The sequence below is a fragment of the Phaethon aethereus genome (genome assembly GCF_964289735.1).
Source record: "Phaethon aethereus genome assembly, chromosome: 28".
Lineage (NCBI taxonomy): Eukaryota > Metazoa > Chordata > Aves > Phaethontiformes > Phaethontidae > Phaethon > Phaethon aethereus.
Genome location: NC_138604.1, coordinates 1,050,086 through 1,068,217, shown reverse-complemented (window position 1 = coordinate 1,068,217; position 18,132 = coordinate 1,050,086). Strand labels below are relative to the sequence as shown.

Genomic DNA, 18,132 nt, shown 5'->3' with positions numbered 1-18,132 from the left:
AATATTCCTATTTTTAGGTTTGCAGATATTTAAAGCTCTTTAAAAAGAATGTGACTGTTAAATAGTTTCTGTTCCTTCCTCAGAATGAAAATTTCAGCGTGCAAGTGAAAAATAAATTCCACTCTGCTGGGATTGATCCAAGAAAAATAAGGCCTGAAATTTCTCAGTGCTGTTGGCAGTACATCTGAATTCTCCTGAGGCGTGTCTAAAACAAGATCATTGCAGAAAGCAGGCACACTACCAAAATAAAAGTCAGCAGCAAAATTAATGACTTGGTAGAGTTGGTATTTTGCAAGAGATGGAATAATGGAAATTATTCACATTAAATACATACGCAAATCATTTTTTTCCTCATACAGTGTCAGCAACAATATTCATCAATATACAGGATATATAAACACAGCTTTCACATAGGAAGCCCGCTATTTTCTTTCTAAGACTTCTGATCATAATCTTGGCAACCAGTAATATTTTTATCTTGTACCTGATTGTGTTTCCACTGCCAGAGGATGTCGTAAGGCAGCTGGAAGTCAATTCTCTTTTGTCTGAGATACTTTCCTGAAACAAAAAGGTTTGTAAGTCGCACACACTCATATTCACATATCCCCAAGAGGAAAAAGGACTGCTCCTAGGCACACTGCCAAATTCTGACAGGGCCTCTCGACTTCTGAAAGTCAAAAATGCAGAAGAGCAGAATCCTCCCAGAACATTTTGTTTGTTAGTGGCAAGCGCAGGGAACAGCCCTCCACAGTGCTATCTTTTGCATTCTACTCCATTGTTGTAGTCAGGTTTAAACCTTTGTTGACAGCAAGGAAAGCTGCTGCCTTAGATAAAAGATGCCTGGTGAGGTAGGTGGCAGAGGGAAGCCGCCTCCTGCTTGGATGTCCGAACGTTAGAGATGCCACTGAAGTCCCAACAGTCACAGTTAAACTCTTAAAAGCAGCGCCAAGAACCCTGCAGGCGTTCACACGGGAGGGGTCATTGAACGTGAGCTACAAAAGGGGCAACAGCAAATAACTGACAAAACTGAATACAACTCTGTGCCTTACAGTAAAGACTAGTAAGTTCTGCGTAGACATCTCGAAGTTGACACTTTCTCCTGAGCTTTTCTGTGTACACAGGAATAGAGTGACTTAGCAGAGAGAAGAAATATGCATTAAAAAAATCTGCATGCACAATTCATGCAAGACGCTAAATCACAATTATCGTACTCAAAGAAACCAATTTAGTTTTGAAAATAGTATCCAAGCCTGATCCTATGACCTTTACCAAAAGAGACTGAAGAACGAATTCAGACTTGGCAAACACATTCCTAATGTTTTGGAAAGACTTCAAGATGATCTATATTTTCAGCAGTAACTGAAACTCATTTTAGACAGGAGTTACTACTTGCATTGTAGATTTTGTCTCTATTCTAAAATTTACTGTCACCCCGAACCTCTTCCCAAAAGAAGGAAAATGACCCATTACATAATTTGTTAATGTAAGACTTGAGGTCTGACACAAGCGCTAAGTTAGTTCTAGCCAAGATTAAAATGTTCTCTTTATGATTTTGCTGGAATACTGTGTCACAAAATTGCAGTGAGAAGAGTGACTAAGAATGAGGTGTCAGTCCCATGTCTGATTTTCACAGCTTTTTTAAATGTTAACAAGTGCCTTTACGTTCTTCCAGCAATAGTCTGTGGTTTCGTGTAAATTTACATGCATACCCTCACCACTGGAAAATAAAAATTGTAATGTTTTCCTTACAATTTACTCCTAAATTACTTTTTATTTTCAACGCTTTATTCATCCGTAGCAGGTTCCAGGAAAGAGCTAAATCTGCCGGGAATTTGCTTTCACTTCCATGACCTCAGCGGGCTAAACAAAAGGCTCTTTCAGGTGCCCTGGCACTGTGCCTGGAATTCATGGAAGGTCCCTCCAGCCCTCATCAACTGGGCGCTCGTGCAGTCATCTGGCAGAGTCCTAAACCTTGTAACTCTGCTCTGCAGTTAAACCACTCTCCAGCTACCCAATACAGAGTAATCAAAGCAGCTTTATCTTCAGTGCAGCAGCTTGTTCGTGTCTGCTAGCACAAACAAACATGGGGTTGGGGCGTCATGAAGAGAAAAGAGAACAGGATTGTGGCACTGCAGACTGAACCTGAGCATCCCAACAGATGGTTTGGTTGTGCAACAGAGTTATATGACCCGATTCAAAAAGGAACTGAGGAAGGTCACATTTTTGAGAATTTAAATTAGTATCTTCAGTTCTGAAACCTGTTTTGCAGTTACTGATTCACGCAGATCTGTCAAACTCTTCGCCTGCTGTTACCTCTCTGTGAAAGTCAAAGTTGTGTACAGAGCAAAAAATTTCAGTTAAAAAAAACAAACCAATTTAAAGTTTGTATTTGATGGGACAAGTATTCCTACTGAACAATGTGGAGTTTCCCAACTCTCTTTGCGTGACAGTACTTGAAATGAGAAAGCACAGCATTTTAAAAGCTGAAACAATTACCTGAAAAATAAATCAATCTTGGTTTGTCCTGGGAAATGACATGAGCTGCAAAAATGTTAGTCTGGGAGTTCATAGCCACCCCTTCCAGGCAGTCCAGTTCAGTGGACTGGACTTCTGAGCAGCATCCTGGAACTCCTAAGTTCTAAATGCTCATGCTAGCCTTAGGCTACGGCTTCTTTCTGCAGAAGGCAGAGAGAAGCCCTATACCTCATTTCTGTTCTAGCTGAGACCTCAAAACAGGGATAAAATAAAACCTTATATAATAGCTAAGTTTTTCATTCTTCCTCACTTTTATCCATGTTTAAAGACAGACATCATTAAGTGCATGGAAACATGGGGGAATTTATTATTGCATGCTTAGTTTTTGAGATTTAACAAATGGTCATAATTGTCGTTGGCTATTCTACTGTAATATTAGTTTGAAAAGGAGACTGCTGTACTGCATCTAAGCAAAAGTATTATGGCACTCAAAGCAGGTTTTAAACCAGAAAGTTCATGTAGCAAAAAAAAGAAAGCCTCTCTTGAGTAAAACTTTTGCACTGAAGAATAACGAGAGATAAGGATAACCTTTGGGAAAGTTCATATGCTGAGAGATATGAGTAACCTGGCAAGGTGATAAAATAAAAAAATGAAAAAGGGAGAGAGGCAGAGAGATTGTGAAGTCCAAACAGACTACTTCCATGTCACCTAAGTGAGATATTTGTTTCCCAACAACTAAAACACAAATGAAATACCCACCAACGTGAATAGGGGCTGGAAACAATCCATGCTCATGCTCTCCAGGAGTGTACTCCAGTTTCTCTTTCTTTAATTGTATTAGGCGGCTCTTCGGACTGTGGACAACATTGATGAAAAAAGAAAAAATTAGAATGATGAACACCTGTCATTTGCAAAAAACACACTTTCTGTTCTAATTAAGGCGCAAATGTCTAGAACATCAGGCAAGAGAATAATAATAGAAATGGACAAAAAAATTGACTTCCAGGTTGCTTGCCAAATACACTTATCACATCCATTTCAAAACTCATGATTTGATTTTTCTCCATAACTACTATTCAAGCAACACCTAATGGGACACCATCAACTTTAAATTCCTAGTATGTGAAATATAAGTAATAACTAAGATTACAAAAATAAAAGAAGGTCAACAAATCATACTCAGTGTTGCTCGCTTAGGGATTTGACACGTTACACACGTATAGTGCCTGCTTTCTTAATTTGCTAAGAGCAACCATTCACGCGCTACTACTTTAGAAGGTTGGTTGTCACAAAAAGCAGGAAAAGAACAGAAATCAGAGTTAAGAAAGCAACAAGACGCCCACTTTACAGAAACAAAAAAAATAGGACTATGAAACAAGAATGGTTTTATGGGTCAGGCAGATCTCAAACCACCTAGCTCAGTAACTTGTCATTTATAAACATCTCCTTTGGCTATTGACAAAATATGGAAAGAAAAAACTGATGTGGTTGTGTTTAGTATTGCAGCCCTGCAATATTCAGAAGAGATTTCTAAATGTTAAATATATCAAAGATCAAAATTATATTGAAGCCTATTAAAGTTTTCTGAAGTTTTTTAAGGTTTAACAACTGCGCATACAACTGAAAGCTGACTCAATAAAAAATGCGATATTGTTTAACTAGGGAATGGAAAATGCAAGTTAAAAGCAAATTTTGAGAGACAGGTATCAACAACTGAAAATAACTACCGAAGGTCAGAAGTAGAACTGGTGGATTGCAATAATCTGTGGTTCACATACTCTTCTAACACTTTCTGGATTTCTGGTACTTATTTCACAAGTATAACAAGTTACTAAATCTTAGTAAAACAAACGCTAAGGCATACTGCTGAAATGAGGGCTCTGTTGAGCTAAATGCTATATATACTCTTCATCAAACAACTCTCCTTTTAGTAGTTCTATAACAAGGCTCTAGTTATCATTTAACTTAATGTATACAGGTGGATACATAGCTATCCTAATCAAAAAGCAGTAACATTCTCTCAAAACAATACAGTTGATGTTTTTTAAATAAGACCATCTGTTTACCAGTGGAAAGAATTAAATTTCATTTCTTTTGTGAAACAGACAGCTCCACCAGGCAAATATGATATTCTAGAGAGGATTTTAAAAAAACCACACACCCCCCCACCAACAGAAGAAAAACCAACCCCAAGCCCCAACTTATGTCTTCTATTCTTTCAAGCTGTGTTGCACTGAATCACTAAGACTTGCAGAGAAAGGCCATAAAGTAACTACTTACAAGACCTGGAAAGCAAGTTCTTATCAAGAGGAAAAGGAAAGGTATTTTGAAAAGGCAAAGTGTGAACCTCCATTTCCAAGAGGCAAGCAAATCCTTAAACCAAAGGCAGAGAAAAAAGGAAAAACATTCGATAGAAAGGTGACTTAATTCAAGCCAAATGCGCACCGTTTAACACCCACATATTCAGTGTAAAGAAAGCCAACAGAAAAATGAATTATGGTAAATAAACTGCAAGGAGGAAAGCAGTGTGGAAATGAAATGCAGAAGGTAATTATCTAAAACCACAAAATATAACATGAATTTCTTCAGGCACTGCAGACACACCCATCTTAGACCTAGTCAAAAAGAACACTGGGGAAAGCACCTACTCTGTTTTCCTTCCAAACACAGCAATGAAATATTGCTAAAAGCATGTAAAAAACTGTTATGAGAAATCCGTAAGATGAACAAAGGCCATCAGTACTTTAGGGACCGCAGAAGGAAAGGCTGTGATATCAAAACAAAGTGCAATTATTAATGAAAAAAGGGAATATACTAAAGTAATCAAGTATAAACAACATATGCAGTTTTATAAAGATAAATACCATGAAAAAAAAGCCTCATGAATTAAAAAAAGGTCTCTCTACACTATCAAGAAAAGGTCTATATTAATAGGCCTACATATTCCCACTAGGAAGATAATGAGCTATTTTAGGCTGGGGCTTCTGGGCAGGCAATAAAGGTTCTGGTTTTGTGTTCAGCTACTATCTGTATATCTTTATGAGAAGACCTCTCCCTTTCACTTTGCCGAGGCACGTTCATAGCCTCACAGAAGCTTAAATTTGGTGTCAGGGCCCCGAGTGCCACCAACATACCTTTATGACCCCAACCAGCCTTAAGGGGGGCTTCCACCCACACCCTCTGCCCACAGCCCCTGCAGATCCATTTACGCTCAGCCCTGGACATTCAGTCCCTGCCTGGTCTGCCTTGTGGGTGCGCCCATCTCCATCTCAGCCATAGCCACAGGAGCTGTGGATCCGATGGCTGAACCATGCACTGGCTTCCTGGCTTGACCTTGGACCTGCCTGCCAGACTGTGTCTGACCCCGGTTACCATCACTAGACCTGGTCCTGACTTGCAGATTGACCTCCCCACTTAACCTTGGCTTGCCTCGTCACCACAGATGAGTCTGGCAACCTGGACTCTTGGCTGATGCTGGGTACCGTTGCCTTGTCTGTCCAACTCACCTCACTTGGGGCTGTGGGATTGACAACAGGTTTCCTTTGCTACTGCTTGGATCACATTCTGTTCGTGTCAGTTTTTAACTAAGCTGCAATACTTACTAACTAGATACACCTTGCTACAGATGGTGTAGGTCACAGGAATTCCTAGACTAAACTGACTGTCCTCACAGTCTCCTAGGATCAGCTGACTCTGCGCTGCTATCAAGGACAAGTACCTCCTCTTTTTCATACCATGCTCTTTAAGATGTTTCCCTCAATATGCAGATATAATGATTATTGCAGTTGAAAAGCAAAAGATCTCTCCAGAAAGCCAGGATCACTCCCTCCCTTTTTCAAGCAAGCCAGTTAGAATAGGGTGAGACCTCACCAATAATCACAGAGAAATGATACCTTCTCATGTTTCAGATCAGCATATTTTCAACAGTAAGCTGGAGGAATACATTTCTGATCTCTTGACAGACTGAAACATAAGCCTGGCTAGGTAAGAAATGCTTCCCCTCTGCCTAAAGTTGTTTGGTTCAGTTTCTGCGGGGACAAATTTAAAATACCCATTTTGTAAATTAAACGGTCCACTTACCAACAATAGACTAACCTGACCTCTCTTTGCAAGCACCCAATAACAGAGTGATGGCAAAGTGATTTTTTTCCTGAAGATGAGAACATTTTGTACCATTCTGCAAAGGCTGAATGTCAGGCTTAGTCTCAGAATGTCAGGCTAAGGTCTCAGGCAAATTAAGAATGGAACAAAGACCAGAACCACAGTCATCTTTCCAGTACCTCCATTTCTCTCTATCCCTCTCTCTCCTTTCTTTCTGATACGGTGTTACATTTCTGTTCCCCCTCCCCAGCTTCTAGTGTCTTCTCGCTCCACTTACCATGTTGGCTGGGATCAGTTCTCTGTGGAATGAACAATTACATTTTTGAGGTGTGGAGCTCCATTTTCTCTCCGAGACCATCGCTCGACAAACATTTTAAGCCAGTATAAGCTGGCTTTGATGCTCCCCACCTTATGCTGGCGTAACTGTTGGTATGACTGCAAGGTTAACTGCACCAGAACACATACTGTGGAAGGCTGGATTTTATCCGAATCGCTATCCCGGCCTGGTTCAGTTGCCCTTGTCATCATGATGGGACAAAAGAAAGGACAGCACTGGGATAGGGATAAGCCACAAAGGTGAGGAGAAAGTAAAACTGATCTTTTTAGTGCAATGTTAGCTTATGCCAACTTAAAATATTTGCTGTACTGCCATCTTAGACTGTCATTTTAATTCACCTGGCTGATTTTTCAACAGGTTTGCTTCTAAAATGTTCAGTTACCTGCTCTGAGTCACCCTGCAGCTCCACAAACTCTTAACATGAGCAAAATGGAGGCTCTGTAGGAGCAATGTGCCTATCACATGGAAACACCATGTCCCAGAAGAGCAAAAGGCCTGCACTAAACTACGGTGTCTGTGCAACCATCATCTGACCAGCTATGGATACCTAATGACAGGCGAGATGCAATTCAGTGTTGATCACAGCAAATTCTATAGATTAAGACTTTTGCAATGAGGACTCATATTTGTTATTACCGATAAAAATAATATACTTATAAAAATAATATATTTCCCTAAACAAATTACAAAATTTTAATTAATAATTTACTAATTATTATTACATTTCTTTGGTGAACTAGACTTTGCACTCCTCTAAGAAAGCCATTGCTGGGTAAATAGATAACAACTCCTGTACAAAATCTTTTGCTCTCGAAGCTGCAGTCTTGTGCAACCACAAACTGAACTTCTCTTCAGCAAAAGATCTGTGTAATTCTTCCAGTGGGAGCTGAGGATTCTAGAAAACTCATGTGGAGGTTAACATCAGATCAGCTAATGCTGTCTACAAAATTACATTCAGAAATGGAGGTAGAACTGAGACTGACTCCAGGAATCATTCCTTTTATTCTTAATTCATTTGCAAGGAATCAAAGTCTGAGCTTTCTTCACTGTGTTTTAATAAAGTTTCTAGATCAAGGTGAGTTGGAGTAAAATCGTGTTGAGGCAAATTGTATGAGTGGCTGCAGAGAAATAATGCTGAGTGGTGCAGCTGACATGCCTGAGGAATGGGATGCCATCCAGAGGGACCTGGACAAGCTCAAGAAGTGGGCCAACGCGAACCTCATGTAGTTCAACAAGGCCAAGTGCAGGGTCCTGCACCTGGGTCGGAACAACCCCCAGTATCAGCACAAGCTGGGGGATGAAGGGATTGAGAACAGCCCTGCTGAGAAGGACTGGAGGGTACTGGTGGACAAAAAGCTGGACATGAGCCAGCAATGTGTGCTTGCAGCCCAGAAAGCCAACCGTGTCCTGGGCTGCATCAAAAGCAGCGTGGCCAGCAGGGCAAGGGAGGGGATTCTGCCCCTCTGCTCCGCTCTGGTGAGACCCCACCTGGAGTCCTGTGTCCAGCTCTGGAGCCCTCAGCACAGGAAAGACAGGGACCTGCTGGAGAGGGTCCAAAGGAGGCTACAAAAATGATCACAGGGATGGAACAGCTCTCCTATCAGGACAGGCTGAGAGAGCTGGGGTTGTTCAGCCTGAAGAAGAGAAGGCTCCAGGGAGACCTTACTGCAGCCGGCCAGGACTTAAAGGGGGCTTTTACGAAAGATGGGGACTGACTTTTTAGCAGGGCCTGTTGCAACAGGACAGGGGGTAATGGTTTTAAACTAAAAGAGGGTAGATTCAGACTAGATGTATGGAAGAAATTTTTGACAAACAGGGTGAACTCTGCCAAGGTGAACCACTGGCACAGGTCGTCCAGAGAGGTGGTAGATGCCCTGTCCCTGGAAACATCCCAGGTCAGGTTGGACAGGGCTCTGAGCAACCTGATCTAGTGGAAGATGTCCCTGCTCACTGCAGGGGGGTTGGACTAGATGGCCTTGAAAGGTCCCTTCTGACTCAAACTATTCTACGATTCTAATGCAGACTTTTCTCTTTTAACAGTAGACTAAAACTGGCAACGACATGACAAACATTTTCTGTGCTGTTGTTTAGCAGTCAGATGTGACTGATCTAGGGAGAGGCTGTAAATTTTAATGGTAAACCTCAGTAAAACTTTCACTACTTCCTATGTTGTAATGACGTTTAGGAAGTATTTAAGAAAGATACAACAGAGTAGGAAATAGAGTATGTATTTTAAGGCAGTGTCTGCAATTGAACACTACAAAAACAGTGAGTACATTACCCATTAATAGGGAATGCAGAGACTTTTAATGGAGATAGTGATAACACTTAACTGTGCCATCACTAGAGGGTGCTGTATGATTACAGTTGCATTTTTGTTCTCAACTGAGATCATGTTTTCGTACTCATATGGCAGGAAGTTGTATCAACAATAGGATAACAACATGAACTTCTGCTCTCCTCTTCCACTGACATATGTCTGACTGTGCAGTAGAACTGTAACTGCAAGTTAAATCAGCAGAAAATTATAAAAAAGTGACTACTGTTCCCCTGATTTAGTTTGCTGAATCAATTTAGTAAAGACACTCAGTGCCAGCATGAAGGAATGGTGGGATCAGCCCTTAAAGCTGCACCTGGCTGTAAGACAAGACACCTAAATCAAGATGGCCACAGTTCTGTCCTTGCCCAGCTGTGCATTTCCATGCCTTGTTTCAGTATAATTGTCCAAATAACCATACAGAGGGGTAATTCAGATTGTGTAGGCAGCATTTGCTTCTTTGGTAGGGCAAAGTTTCCTCAGTGTTCTTAAGCAGCTCATCACAAACATCAGCATCAGTGCAAGGGAAGAACTTGGCATGTGAAGCAAGAGGCAAAGGGGAAGACCAAATCAGACCTCTTTAAGCTTCCAGGGAACTGCAACACAAAATGTGATAGGAGAGGGAGCGTTGTAAATAGAGCTCAGCTTTGTCACGGCCTTCTCCAGGGTGGTGAACTTGATTCCATCATCATCCACAATACCTACAAACCTTGACTTTCACTTTCTGTATTTATACAATTTTTCAAATGACATGTTTGCTGACTGTCTATGAAATAAAGGTCCACCCTTGGCTGACTAGGTCTGACATTTTATAATAAAGAAAAAGAGAAGACTCTTTCAGGTTCCTTTCTAAGGCAAGAGACCTATTTTTTATGATAGAATATTTGAATGTCGCATGATTGTGTATACCAGTGACAGAACATCCAAATGCTGAAAATTTTAGCACAACTGCTTTCAAACTATTAGAAACATAAGTAGTCTCACTTTGATCAGATCTACATCTTTGTTTCTTCCTTAGAGTCTTGATCCTTTCATTGATGCCTTCATTCTACTACAGAAAGAGAAAACACCAGGAGCAGCTGATAAATTATACTAGCAGTCTCCCAGTGGTGTCTGTAACGATTTTAAGTGGTCTACAACATAATGAGAAGGTGCCCATTTTTCTCTCTTTTTAATGTCAGATCATATTCTAAGAGAAGTGCAAATTCTTGACCTCAACAGATTTGTTCAAATGGTTGTAGAAAACTTCTGTTAACTACAAATGGAGGCAGAAGTGGGCTGGTTATCAGAAATGGGACATGTCCACTTTCTAATGTACACTAGGTTTTGAGCCAACCAGTGAAAAAATAAAAGAATGCTGGATTTTTACTCTAAACATCTCATCGAAAGTGAAGGAGATAAACCTCACTTAATTGTGAAAGGAACAGGGACAATATCTGAAATTCTTTCACAGAAAAGATGACCAGTCATCATCATTCAGTCAATAAAAATAGAAACCTAATGGCCCCTTTTATGTAGACACTGTACTCAGTACCTGAGCACCTCAAGCTCTCCCAGTACTTTTACTGCCATGATCGTTAAGATTGTTGAAGGAAGCTCTCTTACCTTGAAGACAAGGTCGATACTCAGAAACACTTTCAGATTGGTGGAGGCTGCTTTCTGACTGGGGTTACATTTTAAATCTTCACTGGGTCAGATTCTGATAATTATCATGCATGTAATTTTTCACAGGCTTGAATTAAGTTGATGGTTTTATTTCAGCTACTCATTAGTAGCAGCTCTTTATGGCTCTAGTTGAAAGGAGACAGTTTCCACTGGAATATCAGACAGCAGCTTTTCACTGGTATTACTTACTCTGTTGTTTTGTACACATCAGAGTAGAGCCCTGCCTTCTGGTACTTCTTCTTTGGGGGTCGAGGTGCTTTTTTCTCACGCTGGGCTAGGGAAGGCAAAGGCTGTTCAGTGTTTTCAGATTCATGTGGTTTCCCAAGGGCGTCACGTGGACTGGGAGGTTCAGCTACTGTCTCAGAAAAACTGGAAGAAAAATGAAAGATTATCTCACCATATTTCTTACCATAAAGATAATCTTGCCATATTTCATTATTCTGCTCTATAATCTGGTCAGCAGAAAAAAAAGAAAGTCCATTTCTGAATTACTAGCTGTCTCAGCTATTTAAAAAAATGCAATTCAATGATCATGATCAAGTGGTGGTTAAGCATAATTGTAATAAATGTATGATCTTTTTATAGCAATGTTGTTATTAATTACTACAAAAAGAATGTTGTTTGTACTGCTAATGTGTGTCCCTTGGAGCCTCAGTTGAGTGATTTTGAAGGTGGCTTATGCTATCTGCTTTTGCATCCTAAAAATAATATGTGGCAAACCTTTCCTTAGCCTTCAGGAGAGCCATACAACAGACCCTTTGAACATGTGGCTCCAGCAACAATCTGTGAAACTAAATGCCTATATTACAGTATTCATTTCTGAAACACAAATTGATGGTTATTTTTCAGAAGTATTCTGAAAACACACAAAGAAAGACTTCTGGAAGAGTTTTATGTGTTTGTATCGATGACTTTGGGGATAAGCATGCGAAGATTAGACCAGAGATAAGATTTCTGGTGTCATCCTTTACTAGCCGGTGATTGCAGAGGTACACATCTTAACTCCTCCTTGCTGCTTTGGTTTTACTTCTTTTTTGCTGTATCTGCTATCAACTGATCTCACCTGACATTCTTTGATGTTTCTAAGTGTTTGTTTGTAATGCATATGAGTCATGCTCTTTAAAATTCCCATGGCGCATGTAGCTCTTACAGTTCCTTATTCTGCACAGGAAGGAACAATCTTTGCTATGGTATCTCATCAGTAAACCTGTTACTGACTCATTACGAATATTCTTCACCAAGACAATCGTAAAACTCGCTTCGCTTGAGACACAAGCAAAAAACCAACTGCTTTAGATTACCTGAGACTGCATCCCATTTTGGGGGTGTGTTCGGTAACTTAGGAAGACCCTAAGCATACTTAAAACTGATGGATTCATTCCCTCTACACTGAATTCCGTAATAAAAACAAATATAACAAGCAGAGCTCATTAAAGTAGGATTCTTTCATGGATTATAACATGATAAAATTGACCATGATTATACTAAGGGTACAAAATTGTAAGGGAATTACCTTTTACTGCTCTCGTGTTCATCTTCCGGTAAAGACTTTTGTCGCTTCCTGGCCTGTTCCTCTGCAAGCCACCTCTTTCTCTTCCAGCCTTTTCGGGGATCTGTATTCAAGTTCACACTTTGCACTACAGCTTCAATCACATCTGTGATGGTATCGGGTCCAAGGTGTAAGGGACTGCTGCTTTCTTCTCTTTTATCTAACTCCTGACTGACCAATCGAGCCGCCTGGAAAGCTTGCATTGAAACCACAGCCTGCATCGGGTATTTCCGGGGCCTACCTGGCCTGCGCTTCACAAAATTATTCCCTGTCCGTGACTGCCTTTGCAGCTTTTTGGCTTTCAGAATTTTATTGACGTGGTCAAGATTTTTTTTTGTTGCCAAGATCTTGTTATAATTGCACATTTTCCTAGCTTGTCGCTGCATGGCTTCAACCACGCTTCTCTTAAGGTGATGTGGGGAATAGCTGTTCGGTAGTCTGTCTGACAGAATCGAGATACTATCGCTGCAGGAGCTGCTGGGAATTGCTGGAGCTATGAGGCCGTCCTGTTTCCCCAGACCTCTCTCCCTATTGTGGTTTCGAGCTGGACTAGCTGATGGTGGAACAGACACATTTGCAATGACTGCTTCTAAGGTTTTGTCCAAAGTAGCCTGGCCTTCATGTTGTGCCATGCGCTGCAGTAAGCTATCCACTGAATCCTCAACAGCAGTTGCCAGCCTTGCTCCCCGGGAAGGTACTCCAATCACTGAAACACAAACAAGCATACACTGAAACACCTGAGTGTTTCAGACTTGAGATATAATCAAATAAGGTCAGAATTAAAATGCAGTTGTTGGACAGACTGACAGCCTTTTATGTCCTATAAATGCCCAGAATGTTCAACAAGACACCGATTTTTGTAACACAAGTCCTAATGGGAACGGGACCTAGTGATGCAAGTGGAAAGTCTACATTTTATATCATCAGTTTTAACATACAATTATCTTCTCTCTATTCACATGCAGTCCCCCACTTCCAATAGCAAAGAGCAATGGGGGAATTCCCTGTGTACATACAGTCCATAACTCTTCTCAAGTTTTTTTCTATTCAACACTAAAAATAAGAAACCCTCTGTGCACAGAAAAATTAAATACCGATAAAAAAATTGAGCAACATCTGAAATGCTTTTAAGCTATTTTTTCTTTTTTGTTGTTTGGGAGTACTGAAACAACTGTTTCATTGCTCTTGCAGTTTCTTTATCAAAAAGACAAACTAATGATGACAGAACTGACTGCAATAAAGACCAGGCTTGAATAAAGGTAAATCAAAATACCTGGACAAAAGAGGAAGGCTAATTTACACAGGAAGTAAAGTTAGATCTCACTTTTTGAACAAAATGGGCTTATATGCTTTAGATCTGCAGGCTGCTATATGAAAAAGAGAATTTCCAGGTCAACCATATAGATTATGCTGTATTAAAAAGGGATTTGTTCAAAATAAGAGCTTCCCAAAGCTGCCCTGCTGGTTCTTAGTGATAACACTTAATGAGAAGAAACCCTGTTCTTTCTGGAATAAAATGGATGCCATCTTCTCATAAATATATCACAATTGCACATTAGGATTTACAAAGTGTTACTCTAATTGTGGCCAGTTATTTAGATTAGACCTACTTAAACTAGTGGGTCCTAGGCTGTAGACTAAAGAGCACATACTAGTGTAAAGGTAACTGTTAAAGGGAAGACAACAAAATGTTTTTATAAAAGGGTTTCTATCATTTGACAGGAGGGAGATTATGCATTAGCTAATGAAGATAAAGCACAAACAGTTTAAAGTAAGTATTTCCTAGTCCTAGTGCTCACTAGTCCAAGTGTGGTACTCTGGAGAAATGTATTCCTCATTAAGATTCCAAAGTAATGAATTTGCAAGTGCAAATGAAAACGTGCTTCCGAGAGTGCACAATTTAAAAGAGGCAGAATCAGCATAACAAATTCTAAAAATCCTCCTGCGAACAGGAGGTGAAAAAGGAACAGAAACATACTTGTCAAGTCACTGCTGTTAAGCCTAACTGCAATCACTTGCAAAACCTAGCAAACTGAACAACTTTGAAAGAACTGGAAGGATTTACACTTTGAGCTTTCAATTTTAGATTAAACAATAAAGATAAGCTACCCTTTGTTTTCTTATGGTCTTTAAATAATGTCAGGATGGAGCCGAGGGTTCCTCACAGAAACACCAATCTGTTTAGCTCAGTGAGCTCTGTAAACAGCTGCACCATCCAATGATAACCAAACTACACAACACATTTGGCCACAAAGTCTAATTGATGTCCCTGAACTAGTGTTTCTGTTTGGAAACTGATCCAAAAGGATGGGACAACTGAGTGCTATGATCCCCAAAACAGCTGCAGCCCTGGTTGGGCACACTCGCAGCCCTTGGTAACAAAGCAGCTCTCGGACAAACGCCCTGAAATCCCACATGCATTCCAGATCTACGGAAAATATAACAAAGACTGGTCTTTTCAGCTGCATCATCAGTTCAATGACTTTGAAGTTGATAAACTTGTGATTCATTTCATTCTTATGCTCTCCTGCACAAAATATGCCTGAACTTTTAACACCTTCCTATACACAGACTTACACTGATTGCAGCTGCCCCCTTAAAATGAGTAAGTAAAAGACAGTTAATAAGACAGAGAGGAAAAAGAGAACGCTTCTTCACTGCAGATGACTTTCTTTAGCATATGCTGAATAAAGCATCTGTTGCAAATATCTGCTTAAAGGGAGGAGGAAACAGCAGCTTTGGCACATTCTTCCTATATGAAAATTATAACTACTTCTGTAAGTACCGATCCTAAGGATGTTTACTACAAATTTGCAATCAACTTTGGTGCCTAAGAATGTTTGAATTCTGCTAACAGGAGTTATTTCTACAACTGGGCTTCTTACAAAATTGGTCAACTTTACAGATTTTTTTTTGTGTCCAATCATGGATAAGCTCACATCGCGTTTTTCTTAGAGGGACTGCAGAGTCTGTTTTTACTACACGGCTGACAACTTGCTAGTAGTATAGAGGAAATCAAAATTTTCAGATCTTCCCTCTAACAATTTGGTCAATGGATTTGACAGTTTTGTAGGTGTGAAAATGTGACAGATAGCAACATGCATGCATTTGTACACAGTGTGACTGCACAAGTCTGACCTCCTTACAAAAGCAAGCTCAAAACACATCAGAAGTACCTTTCCCTTTCTCGTGAAGTGAACAAAGACAGACTTCCACAAGCAGCAACCTGCACAGGAAGTCATCCATGACTGAGAAAGCCAGCTCCCTCAATATCCTGTTGGCATACATTTGCTTAACTTCACCATGATTTTGTGCATCCAAGACTGGGTCCTCATTTGATAGAATACATGAGAAGGCTACCAGAGTTCCCACAGCTTTCAGTACTTCCGTCTCTCTCCTACTATCATTTTTCACCTGCCTAGGGTCATTCACAACTGTTATCATTAGTGATGACTGGGATGAGCTGCTCGCCATCCTCCATCACCTTAGCAGGATTCTCACAGGCTATGAAGAAAACGTTAACAGCACACCCCATCTTGACCCTAACAGTTATCTACCGAAGGGCAGAAAACTGCCTGCCTTCAGAACAGCACAGAAGTCAAGCTCTTCCCCATGGAGCAATTAACCTGTTAATCTAATTCATTGATCAACTGTAGTGTGCTGGCATTAAAGCACTGAGCTTCATGAAGCCTAATTTAACCTGGGGAGGAAGTAAATTCCATTCTGCCATAGCTATGGGGCTGCTTCTCTAAGTGCCAGTTCAAGTTCCCCTATTCTACAACCCAATTTGCAGCACTTGTATCCTAAAACCTAAGTGGAAAAACTCAGTATCTCCATGAACATATTGCTGCTGTTAAAGTTCTTACAGCAGTGCTGTCTCAGTTGTCTGTAATGGCATAGGTCTTAGTATAGCAGTGGTCCTGAAAACAAGGCCACCAAATATTACTTGCCTGTAGAAGACGTGCTCTCAGATGTTGATCTCTTTCTGGAAGGGCTGCAATTTGTGCTCTCTGACTGCCTCTGGGAAGGTTTGTCCTGTGTTGGCAAAGTGCCTAAAAAGCAGATCAGGGAAGAGAAAAGCACAAAAAAAAAAAATTTCAGTCTGACAGTGCCAATACAACACACTGTAGATGCTAAATATTCAAACTAAGATTACTCTTTTTTAGCTTTAGGAACACTTGCTTGCTATGATGCATGTAGGTGGAGAAGGATGGAAATGAACCATCAAGGGGGTTCTCACAGGCTAATGGTATAGGTAGGACAGTAAACAAGCCATGAGAAAAAGTCACTTAATATCATCAGAGTACTAGCTTTTATGTAAAAAGAGAAAACAAACCCCCCATATTTCTACTTTCAAATTAACCCCCTAGCTTCATTCCTTGATTTTTACAGAACAGTTGAGTTTGGAAAGGACCTCTGCAGATTACCTAGACCAAGCACTCTACTCAAACCAGGGTCAACTATAGCAGGTTGCTCAGGGCCGCCATGTTCAGCTGGGTTTTCAACATCTCCAACAATGGAGACTCCACAACCCAGAGTTCAATCACCCTTACAGTAAGACACTTTCTTCTTATGTACAAATAGAATTTCTCGTACTTCAGAGCGTGCCAATTGCCTCCTGTCCTGTCACTGGGCACCACTGAGAACAGTGTGGCTCCATCTTCTTTACTCCCTCCCATCAAGCACATGTACACATCGGTAAGATCTCCCCTGTGCATTTTCTTCTCCCAGCTGAGCAATCCCAGCTCCCCCAGCCTCTCTCAGTATGACAGATGCTCCAATCCCTTAGTCATCTCTTCACTATCAGTGTGGCTTTTCACTGGACTCACTGCAGTATGCCCATCTCTGTCTTGTACTGGGGAGCCCAGAACTGGACACAGCACTCCAGATGCGGTCTCAACAGGGCTGAATAGAGGGGAATAATCATCACCCTCAACCTGCTGGCAATGCTCTTCCTAATGCCTACCAAGAGACACTGTTCCTCACAAGTGTCTTTACAGCTCATTCCTCCAGCCAGTGATGGTCCCTCTGAAGAGCAGCACAATCAGCTGGTGCATCCACCAGTCCTCTCAGCTATATCATGTGCAAACATGCTGGGGGTGCACTCTGTCCCATCATCCAGGTCATTAGTGAAGAGATTAACTAGTACTGGACCCCATATTGATCCCTGGGGTACACTGCAAGTGACTGGCCTCCAGCTGGGCTTCGTGCTGCTGATCACAACCCTCTGTGCCTGGCAGGTCAGATGATTTTCAAGCCACTTCGCTTTGTAAAAGCATTTCTCTTCCACTCAGACAGAACTGCTTCATGTAAGACAATATAAATTGCAGAAAGCTGAAAAGCTAGGAAAAAAAATACTTAAGTGCTTCTTTAGATTTGTCTCTTGCTATGTTAACTTTTCCTTTTTAAGATCTTGTCACCAAAAAAAAAAGAAAAAAAGTATTCCTGTTTTGGTCAGCCGTGGCAAATACGTAAAAACCCCATGGTCTAAACAAATGAGAGAGATTGTTATATCTACACACAAACAAGTATAATGCATTATTGGATTTTAGGCACCTGCAAAACATGTTTCAGTATATGTTCTGAATGCACAGGGCTTGGTATTACAAAAAAATCATTAGGTATTGGCTTATCACTGCAAGATGTCATCAGGCAGTGGCTATCACAACTACCATTACTTAAGTTAAT

The 18,132-nt window shown here is 40.7% G+C and overlaps 1 protein-coding gene across 1 annotated transcript in view; it reads right to left on the bottom strand.

Moving 5' to 3' along the window:
- Positions 1 to 18,132, bottom strand: part of ASH1L (ASH1 like histone lysine methyltransferase) — a gene marked incomplete at both ends in the record, with an annotated part of 55,580 nt that overhangs the window by 17,979 nt on the left and 19,469 nt on the right. The window contains 5 exons of the mRNA XM_082011502.1: positions 485 to 558; positions 3,235 to 3,329; positions 11,085 to 11,264; positions 12,409 to 13,150; positions 16,395 to 16,496. Of these exons, the coding sequence (XP_081867628.1) occupies positions 485 to 558; positions 3,235 to 3,329; positions 11,085 to 11,264; positions 12,409 to 13,150; positions 16,395 to 16,496 (1,193 nt within the window). The remainder of the gene's footprint in view (positions 1 to 484; positions 559 to 3,234; positions 3,330 to 11,084; positions 11,265 to 12,408; positions 13,151 to 16,394; positions 16,497 to 18,132) is intronic.